Genomic DNA, 17,632 nt, shown 5'->3' on the forward strand with positions numbered 1-17,632 from the left:
TAGCCTCATACAAAATTTGCTTTGTTACATGATAATAATGCTTTGCAGTTTCTGCGTGAGAGACCGGCAAAACAGAATAATGGACAGAATGATTAGGGCCTAAAGTTAAATTAAGGTTTTGATTGCTTTCATAGTCACCGGAAGAACATTGTAACTTTAATTTTGCACACATTACACTTTTGAATATTAGGCACCCTACTTTCTGGGTGACAAGGTGTACTTAGGGTTAACCATGTTTCAAAGCAGGGTTAAAAAGTCTTATTTTGACAGGTGTCAGCAGGGGTTTTATGCTGCTGCGTCAGGTGATACATGATAGACTTGTAGCAATATATTACATCATAGGTGCTAAAGCCCACAAGGGGTATTTACTATCCAGTTCCTATATGTATTTCTTTCACCATATACTAGGGACTAATAGGAAAGTTAAGTATGTGAATCAAGGATAAGCAGATTTGCCTATATTTAAAGGAGGGAGCAGAGGCACTGTGCAGCTGGTTAGCAGACGTAATATACCCAGAGTTCAACAACCACCAAAAATGGCATCCAGAAAAAGGTGAAAAATCTCGGGTTACTATGCAGAAAAGGTGGGTTTGCTACAGTGTTGATTTGCATCAACACAAAGGTTGCAAAGATTGAATGTGTTTGTTGAGAAGCACTGACGATGGTGGGTTTGCAATCTTTGATATGAATTGAGAAATTCCTTGACTGAGCTGGCAGTAGTGAGTGGGAGGAAGAGGTGAGATGAAATTCTGCCCGACTTTAAAAGATTTAGGGTATGTGCTAAATAAAAATTTAATTGGGAAAAGAGATCTTAACATATTTTATTGTAACATTTGAATAGTTCTTACTTTCCCTATGTGGGTTCTGAAGCGCATGCCCACCCGAATCGAAAGCTACTCCGTGTATTGTGTGTAGTTTGGAAGGTGGAGGTGTTGTTTCGAGCCTATAAGGGAAGTGTTGTCATGTTGGCGTGATGACCATCTAAGTATGGTTATCGTAGATAGGATGCAGTGCCTGGCAGTGTGATGGATGAGTGTATATGTGAGATAGGCCTGCAAATTATAATAAGGATTAACTAGCATAGACACGGGGCCAGTGAGATGTTGTGTGCCCATACACCAGAAAAGGGTGGTAACCCGAAAAGGCCCAGTAATCCATAGTGACCTGCACCAGCGGAGATGCTGTTGAATTAGTAAAAAGGATGCCAAAAAGGCACAAATGGGAATTTTTGACAAAATTAGTAGCCATGCACCATGTTAAGTATTTATTTTATACTGTCTACTGCTGAGCAAATAAACCCCATGAAAGAAGTGAGAATGCGGAGTAGCATGTAAGGCTGGTAACCTGAGTAGAAACTACATACGTTTTAAAAGGTCCAGATTCCACCCACTCTTGCTAAGCCGACTGAAGTCTAAATTTGATTCACACCCCAAGCCCCTCTCAGTCCCTCAAAGATTGACAAGCACCAGTCCGGTGAGCCCTAGTCAGGTTGTAGCTCTGACATATTTAGTCTACAATCCCTCCCATTTCTTGATGGCATGCACCTTACGTTATGTATCTGAAAGAAACAGGTTAGTATTAGATTCCTTACCTTAGAATATCCCCAGGCGTCAGACTGGATCCGGCAACTTTTGCGTAGCAATACCCCTGAGAGTCGGTAGGCGTCGTCCACGCTCGGCGTCAGTCGTCGCCGTCGTTCGCACCGGAATGACGTCGCCGGAGTACTTAGACGCCGCCCTAGCTCGCTGACGTCAGTTCTTTTTTCTGCGCCAGCTAGCGCAGATCTGAAGAAGCTCTACCCCTTAGTCAATTTTTGACTAAACTTTTTTGATCTTTTGATCTGTTTTTCTCGAGTCGTTCGACTCCTACGGTGCCGGTAGGGATGCCTGGGTTCAAACCCTGCGTCGATTGCAGCCGACTGATGTTGGTTACCCACCCCCATCGCCGGTGTCTTCATTATCTGGGCCCGACCACGACGACCGAGCCTGCTCCGATTGTCGGGCTCTGACGTCCAAGGCTAGACGGGTGCGGTCCTGCAAGCGACTTGAGCTCCGGCAGTCGGCCCGCGCCGTTCAAGGTCCCGGTCCAGGAGGAGTTCGAGGGACCGGTCGCGGGGTCTGAGTCGTCGTAGCTCCGAGAGTCGGCATTGGTCTTCGGGCTCAAAATCCTCAGGTAAGAGGCATTAGAGGTCGGGGAGGCGTCACCGCTCTTCCACCCCCCCCCCCCCCCCCAATGCTCGTGAGACGCGGCCAGGGGTTCTGGTGACTCCGCCCACGCGGCTCCGCCGGAGTAGCTGGGCTGCCCCATACCTTCCGGTCCCAGAGCATGATGAGACGCCGGAGGAGATCGAGTGCTACCTCATGGCAATGAGGTCGCTCCCTCCTCCGTAGGGTTCCGCTGCGCCTTTGGGCACAGCGGCCCCGACTGGGGGGGGTCGGGCGGGTCAGGTGCTTCGGCCCCGGCGCAGCCGGCGACTTCGGTCCCGGCACCGCTGGATCCAGTTCCGGATCCGGGTCGACACCCGGTGCCGGCCCCTAGGGTGACACCCCCGGCGCCGCCTCCGAGCGATGCCGCCCCCAATCCCACCCTAGATTTGGTTCCGGCGACGGAGCGGCGCCGCCCCCTCGACGTTGCTTGGAGATTTTTACTTCAATGGACCGCCTGCATCCTTTGAACCTGAATTTCAGGTGATGAGTGACGAGGGGGATTAGGAGGTGTCTGTGGACCCTCTGGCACAGGAGTGCCAGTCTCAACAGGACTGGAAATGTGAGCTTGGGGATGCCAGTGGGCTAGACACTTCGCCAGACACTGTTTTTGTCTCCCCTCCAACCGTTGCTACGGAGGAGGGGGCTGCCTACAGTGTAGTGTTGATGCGGGCGGCCAAGACATTGGGCCTAGAGCTCCCGGTCGTGGCCGTGGGGACTAACCTCCTCACTGAGGTCCTTAAACCGCAGGCAAGCTTGGCTGAGCCTCTGCTGCCATTTAATGAGGCCTTGTGTGACGTTCTTTTGGGCACTTGGTCCAAGCCCGCTACAGGTCCGCCTGTGGATAGGAACGTGGCCAGACGCTACCGCCCGGCTCCGGGCGACGCTTGCTTCCTGTCCACCCACCCCACCCCGTGAGCCTGGTTATCCAAGCCTCTACTTCCCAGACTGCATTCCCGACGGCTCCGCCCGATCGGGAATCCAAGAGGTACGAGCAATTCGGTAAGGTGTTCTCGTCCCTGAGTTTGGGACTGCAGTCAGTCAACACCGCATGCCTCTTGGGCTGCTACACCCACACTCTGTGGGACACGGTCACGGACGTGCTGCCACAATGTCCGGAGGGGGTTTGGACTAAACTCGCCCAAGCCCTTGTGGAGGGTCAAGATGCGGCACGCTATTCCATCCGTTGTGGGCTGGATACCACGGATTCACTAGGCGGAGTGATGGCAACGACGGTGGTGGTTCGACGCCACGCCTGGTTGAGTACGGCCAACTTTTCGGCTGATGTCCAGGCCACTCTTCTGGACTTGCCGTTTGATGGCCGTCGCCTCTCTGGCGACAAGGCAGACCATCCACGTGAGTGTTTTAAGGACTCCAGGGCTACGGCTAAGTCCTTGTGCCTCTCGGCCCCACAACACCAAAAAAGGTGCCTTTCGCTCCTTTCGTGGCCAAGGAAGGGGCGCTCCCACACGTACTGCCAGCCACGCACCGCATACTAATATACAGCGCAGTGGCGGCTGTGGAAACCGCCGTGGCGGCGGTCGGGGACAACGACGAGGCCAGTCCACACCTTCCCCTGCAGCATCCGCCTCAAAACCCTCCTAGTCCGTGCTTTCAGGCCCAGTGGGGGGCAGGGTTCGCCATCACCACTTCCACTGGCGCACTGTCACGTCGGACATGTGGGTGCTGCAAACTCCCTCCCCTTCGAGGCGACCCCTCCAGCCATGCCACCGCAATACCACCGAGTGTCGGGGGATCACTTCCGACTTCTGCAAGAGGAAGTTATGGCCCTCTTGGCCAAGGGGGCCATCGAGCGTGTTCCTGGGCCGGAAGTAGAGTGTGGTTGTTACTCCCACTACTTCCTGGTACCCAAGAAGGGCAAAGGGGGCCTGCGCCCTATCTTGGACTTACGGAACGTCAGCGGCTTCCTCCGGAAGGAGAAGTTCAAAATGCTGACATTGGCTCAGGTCTTAGCTGCCCTGGACCCAGGAGACTGGATGGTAGCGTTGGACTTGCAGGATGCTTATTTCCACATCCCTGTCCTGCCGGCCCACCGGCGCTACCTGTGGCTCATTGTAGGCCAGAGCACTTTCAGTTTACGTGCTCCCCTTCGGCCTTATCAGCACCCCACGGGTGTTCACGAAAGTGATGGCGGTGGTCGCAGCTCATCTGCGTAGGTTAGGGGTTTCAGTCTTACCCTACCTCGACGACTGGTTGTTTATGGCGGGCTCGCCCCAGACAGTCATCAGCCACCTCCAGACAACGGCGGACCTCCTGCACCAGCTGGGGTTTTCCATCAATGTGCCGAAGTCACACCTGTGCCCCTCTCAGAAGCTCCTCTTCACCAGAGCAGTTCTCGACTCGGCGCAGTTTCGGGCTTATCCTCTTCGAACAGCGGGTCCGGGATATTCAGGCTCTGATTCCAATCTTTCAGTCTTTATCCTGGGTCTCGGTCAGGTTGGCGCTGCGGCTTCTGGGGCTGATGGCCTCCTGCATCCTTCTGGTGCATCACGCCCGGTGGCGGATGCGGGCTCTGCATTGGGACCTGAAGTTTTAGTGGGCCCAGCATCAGGGCAACCTGTCCGACCATGTCCTGATCATGTCCTGATCTGTCTCGCACAGCTGCAGTGGTGGCTCAGGGACCGCGATTGGGTCAGCGGCAGATCTCTCTCTCCCTTCCCTAACTGGAGCACGTAGTTGTGACGGACGCGTCCCTCCAGGACTGGGGAGGCCACATGGGAGAGGTGGAGATCAGAAGCCTCTGGTCTCCGGCGGAGTCACGTCTCCATATCAACCTTCTGGAGCTGCGGGCAATTCGTCTAGCACGGAAGGCATTCCTCCCCTCTGTCCGGGGGAGTGTAGTGCAGGTGTTCACGGACCACACCACCGCCATGTGGTACTGCAACAAACAGGGCGGGGTGGGGTCGTGGACCCTCTGCCAGGAGGCTCTGCGCCTCTGGCAGGGGCTGGCACATCAGGGGGTGACCCTGCTGGTTCAACACCTGGCAGGTTCTCTGAACGCCAGGGCGGACGAGCTCAGCCGAAGGTGCATGCTGGATCACGAATGGCGTATGACCTCGGACGTGGCGCAATGTCTCTTTCTGCAGTGGGGAGAGCCTCGGTTAGATCTATTCGCCACCGAAGAGAACGCACAATGTCATCAGTTCTGCGCGTTGGAATTTCCAAGGCGGCACTCGCTCGGGGACACTTTTCGTCGCGAGTGGAGTTGTGGTCTGTTGTACGCCTTTCCGCCTATACCACTTCTGCCCATAGTGCTGAAGAAAATCAAGCGCGACCGGGCCCAAGTCATCCTTGTGGTTCCGGACTGGGCGCGAAGGTACTGGTATCCCGAGCTAATCAGTATGTCAGTCGATTCCCCGATTCGTCTGCCTCTTCGGGAGGACCTTCTGTCGCAGCAGCAGGGGACGGTCCTCCACCCGAACCTGTCCAGTCTCCACCTCCATGCTTGGAGATTGAGCGGCGACAGTTGAGGCCATTTGACTTGCCTCCTGGTTTGCAGTCCCACCACTCGGGTTGGTATTGCTGGGGTATCTATTCGAAGGTAAGGAATCTAACACTAACCTGTTTCTTTCAGATGAACAAGTTACTTACCTTCGGTAACGATATATCTGTAAGAAACAGTAGTTAGTATTAGATTCCTTACCGACCCACCCATCCTCCCTGTTCTGCGAACGGATATCTAGGGTTAAGGTCATCCCCTTTCAGGGCCCTAGTTTCATGGCACCAGTGTTGGTTCTATCATGGCTCTGCGTATCTGGCTTGGAAAAGCTGTGTATAAGAACTGATGTCAGCTCGCGAGGGCGGCGTCTAAGTACTCCGATCGACATTCTGGCTCTAACAACGCAGACGACGGACGCGGTCGACGCCTACCGACACGCAGGGGTATTGATACGCAAAAGTTTCCGGATCCAGTCTGACGCCTGGGGATATTCTAAGGTAAGGAATCTAATACTAACTACTGTTTCTTACAGATATATCGTTATCGAAGGTAAGTAACTTGTTCGTCTGCCTCTCCATCTCCTTTTATAAAGCCACAACATCCTGTTTCATTCCCCCTTAGACACTCCTACCTCATATAATTGGTAAACGGATTCATTCTGGAGCCACGGTTTTCAATATTGCATTTTTTAAATCCTTTCAAAGTACATTGAATGTTTCAGCCTCTGTTAGATTAAGGATTCCATTATTGCACATTTTGATGTTTCTTTTTGCAAATTACATGTTTCCATGAGTATCTGTGTTGCCCTATATCACTTCTGTGAGCTCAGGTGGAATCACCAGGTACTTCATTCATCCTTCTTCATTTGACCGTATGATAAATCCCGTTTTATTTCAGCCTTTTCCCTCCCACTCCCACTGTTGCCCTAACATCCATGAGTGTTGTATCAACTAAATCATAATGTAGCATGTATAAGAACAAATGGCATTTTAGAATGCCTAAAGTCAGGACATAACTTGGAATTCCAGTTTTCTCTGACTTAGTTAATTTGTGTATTTATATTATTTTTTCATATTTCTTTCTGCAGAGTAATCGGAGGGCATTGAAAATGGGTGACTGTGAGGAGGAAGAGATGGGGAAAAATGTCCATTTCCCAGCTGAAGATTATGCAGCGGAGTCCTTGGCTGCTGACATGGATCCCTGGCTAATTTTTGATGCCAGGAAAACCCCTAGAGCGGAATTTGAGGACTGGCTGGAAACAAACCGGCCTTCACGGGTACTGCGATATGGTGACCCTGAGCGTAGCATGGAGGCTGTGGGTTGGATCGCAGTCAAAGGGCCAAATTACTGGCATGAAGCCGGACAAGTGTCGGAGCTGCAGGAAGACTGGGAGCGTTTACAGGCCAGTGGTCGCCACATCACCTTTGACACTATTAAGGAACTGGCACTGAACCACAAGGTAGTGACTGGCAAGTGGCTTATGCACCTGGACACTGGCTTCAAGATTGATCATGCCTGGCGTGGCATTGCCACCTTGGTTGTTGAGGGCAAAATTGGTGTGGCCAAAGTCAGCCCCTTTATGCCCAACTTAGAACGCAAACATGTCATCTGTGTCTATAATCAAGACTTCACGGATGAGGAAAGTGTGATGGATGTGGATGCTGCCATTCGCAGTGCAGGCATCAAGTGCTCCATTTCATATAAGCCTGATGTGTACACCTACCTTGGCATCTACCGCAACAACCGCTGGAGACTCTGTCCGACCATCTATGAAAGCAAATATGATCTGGAGTGCATTCCTAGACGCTCCCGAATCACCAACAAAGTGAGCAACACTGAAGTCTCGTAGGAGCTGAGAGATGGGAATTGGGACTTGTGTGTTGTTGGGACTGGGCAAAACAGACACAAGTTAGGATCATTATTAATTAATTTTATTTTTAGAAAGATGTACATTTTACTGTGCCGAACGTACGGACTGTGATTTTTTCAGTTTATCACAGCAGCAGTTTTGCTGTACAAACATGAAATAATTTCCTTTTGTTTAACTGTACTGAATTTTACTAATGCACACAGAAGAGATGTGGTATTTCAGCAGTTTGATCTATACATCGAGTTTATAAAACCTCTCACCACCTCTTTTCTTACCTCCAACCCATTTGTAGCTCTGACTAAACTGTGCCTTCCACCATGATTTGTTGTATTGTAGCTCTGTTCTGTCTGCCTTTGTGCTTCCTAAAATTATTTGATTAGAGCTTAGATAGGTGTATCTCTTTAAACCACAACTGTGCACATCTTTCACATCTTAACCCTCCCATGCCATTCAGAAAGAAGTGAATGAAATGTGTATTCTAACAGTTGTAATGACTTGAATATTAGCACACAATACAAAGTCTCAGGAAGCATTTAAAGTCTTCAGTTCTTTGCGTGCCCCTTCAGATTTTTAGGTCCAACCTGGGCAGCGCATGCACTGCTCTGCTAGGCATGCTGTATTTAGGTAAGGACTTGAAGCTCTGCCCATTTTCCGCCCATCTTTTTAATTGGCTCCTGTCACTGTACTTTGTAAACTGTGACTTCTGATAGATACATCTGCCAGTGGATTCCTCACCTTGTGAATATCCCCTTGCGTCAAACATTTGGAAATTCTTTCGTAGCTTCGCGCCGACGTGGGCGACGTCATAGAGGCACGTCATCGCGCGTGACTCTGCTGACGTCACCGACACCATAATAGGCCCACGCCGGCGTGATGACATCAGTTCCCTTTTTTCCGCATCGTCGACGCTAACGGTTTTCTAGGGATCGTCCGTAGCAATTGCTGTAACATTGTTACATTGTGTTAATTGTGCTTCTTGTCTTTTCACTCGACATGTCTCCGAAGAAGACCGGGTTTAAGGCTTGTGGTGAGTGTGGAAAGACTATGTCCATTACAGATCCACACGAGTGCTGTATATGGTGTTTAAGCTCCGACCACGATGTCGAGGACTGCCAGTCTTGTAGGAAAATGACTTCCAAGGCCCTCAGAGAGAAAGAGAAACCAAGCTTCTTGTGGCGAAACTTAAAGGGAGAAAAGAGAAGAAAAGTTTGAGGTCGCGAACTCGCCGTTCGAGGTAGAGTTCTCGATCGAGGTCGCGCTCGGACTCGACTTCGGCCCATGCATCACATTCTTCAAAGAAGAAACACAAGAAGAGAACCCATGAGTCCAGGCATCATTCGAGGAAGGACTCTATTTCAAAGCCGAAGTCGCAGGGGAAGCTGGTTGAAAAGGTCGTGGTGTCTTCGGCTTCGGAAGAGCAGGACGCCGAGGGTGAAGTGTCGCCTGCGAATTCGCCACGTTCACCAGGGCAGGTAGCGAATCCATATCCGGCACCATCCCATCCTTCAGGTCGAGAGGATGAAGGTGAGGAGGAGGTGGTTGGTGAGGGAGAGACTCCGTTGCCAGCGGGTCCGTCGAGTCCGGTGCACGAGCCAGAGGAGGAAGTCGACGTCTAATCGACTCCACGCCCTCATAAGCAGCCCGGGGGTATGTACCCTTCATTCCCGGCTCCAGGTCAGGATCCATCGCAGTTCCTGAACGCGATGTTTGGGATTTACAACTGGGGCTCCTGCTGGTCCCACGGGTCCGTTGGCGTATGGTTTGGGTGTTCCCCAGACCTATGCACCTGCACCCTTTATGCACTTCATGCCGGCTCCGGCGCCGCATTGGCATTTTCCGACGCCAGCGAGGCCTTAAACACTGACGCCATCGACGCCGAAGCCGTTGACGCCGATTCCATCGACGCCTAATCCATCAACTCCAATGCTGAACCCTGATCGACCTCGTACAAAAGTCGCCCGTCAGAGTAGACAGGGGATCCGTCGGCCTCGTATTTGAAGCACAGGTCGAGGCGTGAAGCCCAGAGGCTTATGGAGGGAGAAAGGTTTCGAGGAGGTAATTTGGAGGAGGGTGAGCTACAGGAGTCTGAGGACCTATTTGATGACCTAACAGTGGCTAGTGGCCTTGAACTGTCTCCTGAGTGGGATTTAGTTTCAGTGCCGGATGCACCCTCTAAGGATGTAGCTCCTTACCATATGGTGATAAGGAAGACGGCAAGTTTGTTGAACATTACTCTTCCAACTGCTGAGTTTAAATCGAACCTTCTAACGGAGGTCCTTCACTCTCCATCCTCGGTGGTTGAACCAATTCTGCCGTTTAATGATGCACTGGCAGAGCCAATTTTGGATGTTTGGAAGAAACCTTTGTCGGCTCCTGCAGTATCTAGGGCTGTAGCCAGAAGATACAGAGTTGCTCCAGATGACCCTGAATTTTTATCCACTCACCCTCTGCCTGAGAGTTTAGTGGTGCAGGCTACCTGTTCCAGGAAGTCAACGGAAGCATTCCCACAGGTACCTGCAGAAAACAAGTTGAGAAAACAGGATCAGGCTGCTAAAAAGATTTTCTCCTCTGCCAGCATGGCGTTAAAGTCCACAAATGCGACCTGTCTGATGGGACGTTATATCCACGCCCTTATGGACACTGTGAAACAATTGGTGCCAAAGTTACCGGAAGAAGATAGAAAGGACTTGCAGGAGGTAATTTCGGACACTCAGGCTGCGGCAAGGCAGGTAATCCAGAGTGGTTTGGACACAGCGGATTCTGTGGCTAGGGTCATGGGCTCTTCGGTGGCTACGAGGAGAGCTGCATGGCTAAAGTCTTCTGAGTTTTCCGCGGATGTCCAGTCTCCGTTATTGGATCTGCCATTTGACGGATCTGGTCTGTTTGGCAAAAAGGCAGATGCTGCCTTAGAACGTTTTAAAGACAGCAGGGCAACAGCTAAGTCGTTGGGCCTTCAGACCAGGGGATCTTTTGGAAAACGCTTTAGAGGTTTTGGCAGAACTTCTTTTCGTTCCTTCAAGTCCAATCAGCAGCAGCCACAGCAGCAGCAAAACTCTCTGTATAAGGCATACAGAGGCAGACAGAGAGCACGCCCCAGAAGTCGTCAAGTCGCCTCCTCCTCTTCTTCCTCTTCTCCTTCCCAGCCCCCTGCCAACGCATCAAAGCAGCCCTAGATCCGCCTTTCCGGATCATGCGGGCCCAGTGGGGGGCTGGCGTACCCATTTCCTATGATATTCGGAATTGATTACATCGGATCTTTGGGTTCTCAATCTCGTGGGGAATGGGTATGTTCTTCCCTTTCGGGAGTTTCCCCCAAATTACCCTCCTTGCAAGGGTTATTGTACGGAGGACCACCTGCTTCGCTTGCAGGAAGAAGGCCTGGCGCTGTTCAGAAAGGGTGCCATAGAGGTGGTTCCAGAGCAGGAAAGGGGTCAGGGGTGCTACTCCCGGTATTTTCTGATCCACAAGAAGGATGGCAGGCTTTGGCCAATCCTGGATCTCAGGATCTTGAACCTCTACCTGAAGCAGGAGAAGTTCAAGATGCTCACCCTTGCACAGGTTCTTCAGGCGCTGATGGAAGAAGACTGGATGGTGTCAATCGACTTACAAGATGCTTATTTTCATATTCCCATCTTGACGTCGCACAGGAAGTATCTCCGTTTTACGGTTGGGTCGCAACACTACCAGTTTGCGGTCCTTCCGTTTGGCCTTACTACTGCGCCACGAGTCTTCACCAAGGTGATGGCAGTGGTGGCGGCACATCTCAGGAGGTCGGGGATTCCTGTATACCCGTATCTGGACGACTGGCTGATCAAGGCAGAGTCGCCGGAGAAGGTGCTCCATCACCTGCAGGAGACAACTCAGTTGTTGCACAGGTTGGGTTTTTCGATAAATGTACCCAAATCGCACCTGGTGCCCTCCCAGCGCAACCTGTTCATGGATGCGGTACTGGACACTACTGTTTGTCGTGCATTCCCACCTCAAAGGATTCGCAACATTCAGAAAATGATTCCTTTGTTTTACAGTGGAGCGGTCGTTCCAGTCCTGAAGGTCCTTCGCTTGCTCGGTCTGATGACTTCTTGCATACTGCTGGTCAACCATGCACGCTGGCACATGAGGGCACTCCAGTGGTGCCTCCGCAGGCAGTGGTATCAACACAACGGGGATCTCAGGGAGTCAGTGAGGATCTCCAGAGAAACTGCAGCGGATCTGACTTGGTGGAGTGTGGAAGGCAATCTGTCACAAGGAAAGCCTTTTCATCTACCTCCATCGGTGGCCACGGTGATAACAGATGCATCCACTCTAGGGTGGGGTGCTCATCTGGGGGATCTGGAGGTCAAGGGTCTTTGGTCTCCAGAGGAAAGGTTGCTTCATATCAACCTTCTAGAGTTGCGGGCAATACGTTTGGCACTCAAGGCCTTCCTCCCTTCCCTTCGCGGTCAGTCAGTTCAAGTTCTGACGGACAACACGGCCGCCATGTGGTATGTCAACAAGCAGGGAGGAGTGGGGTCGCAGTGTCTCTGCAGAGAGACTCTGCGTCTCTGGTCCTGGGTTCAGGACCACCAGATTTGTCTGATGGCAAGTCATTTGGCCGGGGTACTGAATGTACGTGCGGACACTCTGTCGGCAGTTCTTGGCCAACCACGAGTGGAGGCTCCATCCAGAGATAGTTTGTTGGGTCTTTCGGACTTGGTGAACTCCTCTGGTGGATCTATTTGCCACTCACGAGAATGCTCACTGCCAGTCATTCTGCAGTCTCCAGTTTCCGATGCAGGGAGCCTTGGGGGATGCGTTTCAGTCGAGTTGGGACTCACAGCTCCTTTACGCGTTTCCCCCCCATACCCTTGATTCCTCGGGTTCTGAGGAAGGTTCGCCAAGACCGGGCCCAAGTTATTTTGATCGCCCCGGATTGGCCAAGAAGGGTGTGGTACACAGATCTTCTCCACCTCTGCTCGTGCTCGCCGCTCCGTCTCCCTCACAGGGCAGATCTCCTCTCCCAGATGGAGGGGCAGGTTCTACACCCCCACCTCCAGACCTTACACCTTCATGCCTGGAGATTGAACGGGGAAACCTGAGTTCATTTTCTCTCCCACACGATGTGGTGGATGTCATCTTATCGGCCAGGTGTGACTCCACTAAGTCCATTTATTCTTATAGATGGTCTAAGTTTGTTGTTTGGTGTGGGGAGAAGTCCATTGACCCATTGAGGGCTCGTTGTCCAATATTCTTCAATTTGCTCTCTCCTTGGCTCATCAGGGTTTTGCAGTGGCAACTATTAAGGGTTATTTGTCGGCCTTATCGGCATTCCTTTGTTTGCTGGACAAGCCCTTTTTGTTTAAGTCGCCTATCTTTTTACGGTTCATCAAGGGCCTAACCAATACATTTCCTCCAACTCCTTTTATTGTACCTCAGTGGGACTTAAACCTTGTACTAACTTTTCTAATGGGTTCGCCTTTCGAACCATTACACAAGTGTCCCTTGAGGCTTTTGTCCTTTAAAACTGTTTTTCTGATGGCAATTACCTCGGCAAGGAGGGTAAGTGAGCTTCAAGCTCTAAGTTCAAAGCCCCCGTTTTTATCCATTCATGCAGATCGGATGGTTCTCAGGACCAGGCCTGCTTTTCTGCCAAAGGTGGTAACTCCTTTCCACCTGTGGCAGTCCATTACCCTACCTACCTTTTATCCCCCCCCCCCCTTCCAAGGAGGAGGAGATACTGCACCGTCTGGACCCTAGGAGGGTGGTGTCCTTTAACCTGGACAGAATGAGTGAGTTCAGGTCAAATGACCAGCTTTTTGTCAGATTTACTGACTGCAGGAAGGGGAAGGCAGTGCACAAGCGCCCGCTATCAAGATGGATAATTTTATGCATCAAGATCTGCTACTCCCTGGCGGGTAAGGAACCTCCAGAGGGTATAAGGGCTCATTCCACTAGAGCAAAGTCTGCAACATCTGCTTTGGCTAGAGATGTGCCTGTAGAGGACATTTGTAGAGCTGCGATTTGGGCCGCCCTCCACACTTTCGCGAAGCATTACTGCTTAGATTCCGAAGTGAGGGGGGGACGGCTGCTTTGCACGCTCTGTCCTCCAGGATTTCTTGGTATAGAAGAGTGGACACCCTCCTCCGGGAGTGGGGACTGCTGTGGGAGTCTATTCACAAGGTGAGGAATCCACTGGAAGATGTATCTATCAGAAGAACAAGTTACTTACCTTCGGTAACGCTTTTTCTGGTTGATGCAATATCTGCCTGTGAATTCCTCACTGACCCACCCGCCTCCCCGTTGTCCACTCTTCTATACCAGAGTTAATGTAATATATTTACTTTAATGTCAAGGAATTGATTGATTCAGATATTTTATTGCATTTGTTTCACACTGTGTGTGTTACCTTGATGTTTGTGTACTGTGTATACTATGTATATTTCTACTGTCATTGGTCTGTCCGTGTGCCTCGAATGCACGGAAAAAAAGGGCGGAACTGATGTCATCACGCCGGCGTGGGCCTATTATGGTGTCGGTGACATCAGCGGAGTCGCGCGCGATGCTGTGCCTCTATGACGTCGCCCACGTCGGCGCAAAGCTACGAAAGAATTTCCGAATGTTGCTGACGCAAGGGGGATATTCACAAGGTGAGGAATCCACAGTGTGAGAAGTTGGCCTGATATATGATGTTTCCAATTCTGGAACCACCTTGTATCAGTCCAAACAATCCCTTATGATGTCTGGTTGTAAGTCAACCTTATAGACAAGCTATCTTAATGGTAGCATAAACTAAGCAGCCTTAAAGGCTAAACTCAAGAGGTCGTGTTAAGCGAGCTGTTTTACCAATCACAATCCTGTAATATCAAATGAAAGGACACCACACAAGTATATTTTATAAAAATATGTGTTTATTACTAAAAATAATCCCCAGTACTCTTTATGAGCAAAGGGGCACAAGCGTTAAATCAAAAGCACAGTATAACATACAAAGTTGCACAATTATGGATGAGGGCGGGTGGTCACTCAAACCATATAATAAGAAAGTGGTATAAGAGATACCAATCGAACAGTTGTTAGGCCTAGGGAATCGCTGGGAGCAGTCGGGACAGGCAATGCTGAAGTCGGGAAAAGCCCGCGGGATTCGGGTGCAGCGCTTAAAGCACACGCATGCACCAATGTTAAGTCAATGGTGCGTAAAAGTTACACAACTAGTTTTAGGATACTTCCGCTGAACCTAGATGGAGAAAACTTTAGACACAGACCCTAGAGGTGTGTACCTGTGTGGGAACACCGGCGTTGCAATGTTACCTCAGCCACAGGAAGCGGGTGCATAGGGTCGAAGTGGCGTCGGGTTTCGTCACGCAGGTTCTTGGTGCTTGAAGCTGAAGATGCTGCAGGCGATGTGAAGGAGAAGTGTCCGGTGTGATCCAAGGGTGGATCAGAGTAGAAAAGTACCTGAAAGAAGAGGGGACAGAGTCTGGGTCACTCAGCAGTGACCAGGGTGGAACCAGGACGGAACCAGGCAATGTGGGGCGCAATCAGGTGGTTGTCGAGGAGCTTCTCTCCGCTGCCACGTGGGCTCTGGGGCATCTGCGACGTCCAGGAGCAGGTCACGAGCTGTCCCACGCAGGCTCTCACCGTCGGCGCTGTCGGCTTCAAGATCGGAGCAAACAACACTTGGCAAGAGCAATCCACGCATGACGGGAAGATTGCTTCTCACTCGGACCAGGAGGGTCAGAGCGGGTGCTCCTTTTCAGAGGAGCTGGTGCAAGTCTGGAGCAACCAGAATCGCAAGTCGGTTTTAGGTTTTCGTCGGCACAGGGGCCACAAGCCAGCTGGCAAGTGACCGGGCCAATGCGTCGAGCCAAAGCAAGCAGAAGGGCCCCACGCAGCACTCGTCGAGTGTAGAGGGGTGAGCTTCGGTGCAAGAGTGGCTCAGGGTTGGGGCTTCTCAAACCCCGGTGTACAGCTTCGAGGGTCACTCGTGGGCTGCACGGTCAGCGTCTCGTGGTCTTTTCAAGATGGCGTGGCCCACGCTTCCGGTCGCCTCCACGGGTCTCAGCTCTGCAGGGACTGTGGATCGGGCTGTAAGAAGGCAGGCAAGCTTGATCTCGTCGATCTCTGTCGCTCGAGTTCCGGCGGGAACTGCAACAAAGCAGACGTCGAGGTGCTGGATGGTGCCTGTTTGCACAGGGTGGTCACTCCTTGACCACAAGGCAGATTCTTCAGTCTTCTACGTTGAGTAGGATGTCGAAGGGTCCAGAGTTTCGTTTAAAATGTTTCATCAGGATAATCTGAGTGCGTTGGCACTGCTCCCATTCTTATACCAATCTAGGGGGCTGGATTACCTGCGAGGTCCCCTCCTATGGGTGGGACCCAGGAAGGGGGTGGATACACCCCTTTCCTTTGATCCAGGCCGCGCTGGGACAGGGGCTGGTGTGCCCCAGAACCGGTTTGGCCGGATTATACAAGGGGCAGCCTTGTGCTCCCCAGGCAGTGTCTGGTTTCTTTCAAACCTCCCTGCTACAATCCACAATCTCCTGTCTGGGGTGGTGTAACACCTCCCTGCGACAGGAAAGCCTTTGTCCAGGCCTCCTCTGCTGAGTTTCGGTCGGCAGCAGGAGGTCAGACTTGTGTCTGTGGCAGAGGCATCCATTTTGTGGATCTGAGGCTCTTTTAAAAATCAACCGGGTTTCAGTAAAGAAACATGCCTTCTCCCTCTAGAGGGGTGGAATGCTATCCCCGTCGACAGAACTGTCGAGAGGAAAGTTTTCCAAATAGTATGACACCTTACACGACATGTTAAAGCCAACCCAAAGTTAACATATAACCGCGAGGATTATAATGCACTTAATAGTATATGGTATGGCATTATCCCGGAACAGCTTAGGGAATTGGTCCTGACAGCTGCAGACAGGCTCAGCTCATGCTAGAGCACCATCTCACCTAAAACCAAGCACTCTGCCTCCAGGAAAGTTAAGGTCTGCCATAGGAGTGACTGATAGGTATATATGTGTCCAGTTAGGTTTAGATATAGGCATACTATATCTAAGCAAGGGGTGATTACACCACCTTGCCCCAGCTGACTGATCAGCCAGTTGTGTAAATTTTGGATAGCCAGCCAGGGGTGGCAAAAGATATGCTGCAGCCCCTGGTAGGCCTTGAATGCACCTATGCCCTGGGCACCTATAGTGCACTGTACAGGGGCTGATAAGGGGACCCAAGCCAATTTAGTTATGCACCTAGGGTACATGGAATCCATTTTACAGAGAGAGCAGATAGCCTGGGGCCCTGATTAGCAGGGAACCAGGCCAACTAAGTCGAAAACCAGCTAAACACAAGGCAAAAAAATCTGGGGTAACCATAGTCAGGTAGCCACCTTCCTACACACAGGCAGATATTGTATCTACCAGAAAAAGCGTTACCTAAGGTAAGTAACTTGTTCTTTTCATTGGTCCATAGGCTTAGTAGTCCCTCCTTAGTACAGTCTTGTTGCATCTTGTAACCTCCCATATGGACCGGCCCTCTTACGTACCATGTTACTCTGTAGGCTTTAATTACATCCTCTGAGCACTAGTATCTTTAATGACGTTGTCCTGCCTGCCATTGCAGGCAGGACATGCTCTCAACTGCTTTATATTTTTTTAACCACGCTAGCCTTTCTTTATGCGTCCCTCGCCATATTAATTTTTTTTTTAAAGCGCTGTGACGTGCTTAAACTTTAAATATGATTGCACTATTTTTTTAATGATGTTCTCCAGCCTGCCGTAGCTTGCAGGACATGTCCTTAACAACTTTTTAATAAATAAATGATCCAGCGTGTGCCTTTCCTTAGGGGCCCTCCCCATATTAATGCTTTTTTTTAAGCACTGCAACGTTGCGCTTCAACTTTAAATATAATTTATTTCAATGCAGCACACTGCATAAATCAACTTTTAAAAGCCTTATTTTTTTCCAGTAGCAGCAAAATGCTGCGCTTTTAACTTTAACAATGGCACCTGTGTGCCTATTGTGAGCAGTTTGGCGGGTGGTTTCCTGAATGTAGGTAGCTCCGAGATCCCTAGAGTCCTGGCAGACATTAGACAGCTGCAGAAAATTTGTTTACTTTAGCTGATCCTTTTG

At 50.9% G+C, this 17,632-nt stretch overlaps 1 protein-coding gene across 2 annotated transcripts in view; it reads left to right on the top strand.

Annotated features, from left to right (window-relative positions):
• C9H11orf68 (chromosome 9 C11orf68 homolog) overlaps window positions 1-7,855 on the top strand; it is a 44,932-nt gene extending 37,077 nt beyond the window's left edge. For both annotated transcript variants that reach the window (XM_086938305.1, XM_086938306.1), the window contains exon 2: window positions 6,752-7,855. In XM_086938305.1, the coding sequence (XP_086794431.1) occupies window positions 6,773-7,513 (741 nt within the window). In that variant the 5' untranslated portion in view covers window positions 6,752-6,772 and the 3' untranslated portion in view covers window positions 7,514-7,855. The remainder of the gene's footprint in view (window positions 1-6,751) is intronic.
• The last annotated feature ends 9,777 nt before the right edge of the window (window positions 7,856-17,632 follow it).

Source organism: Lissotriton vulgaris, chromosome 9 (assembly GCF_964263255.1).
Source record: "Lissotriton vulgaris chromosome 9, aLisVul1.2, whole genome shotgun sequence".
NCBI lineage: Eukaryota > Metazoa > Chordata > Amphibia > Caudata > Salamandridae > Lissotriton > Lissotriton vulgaris.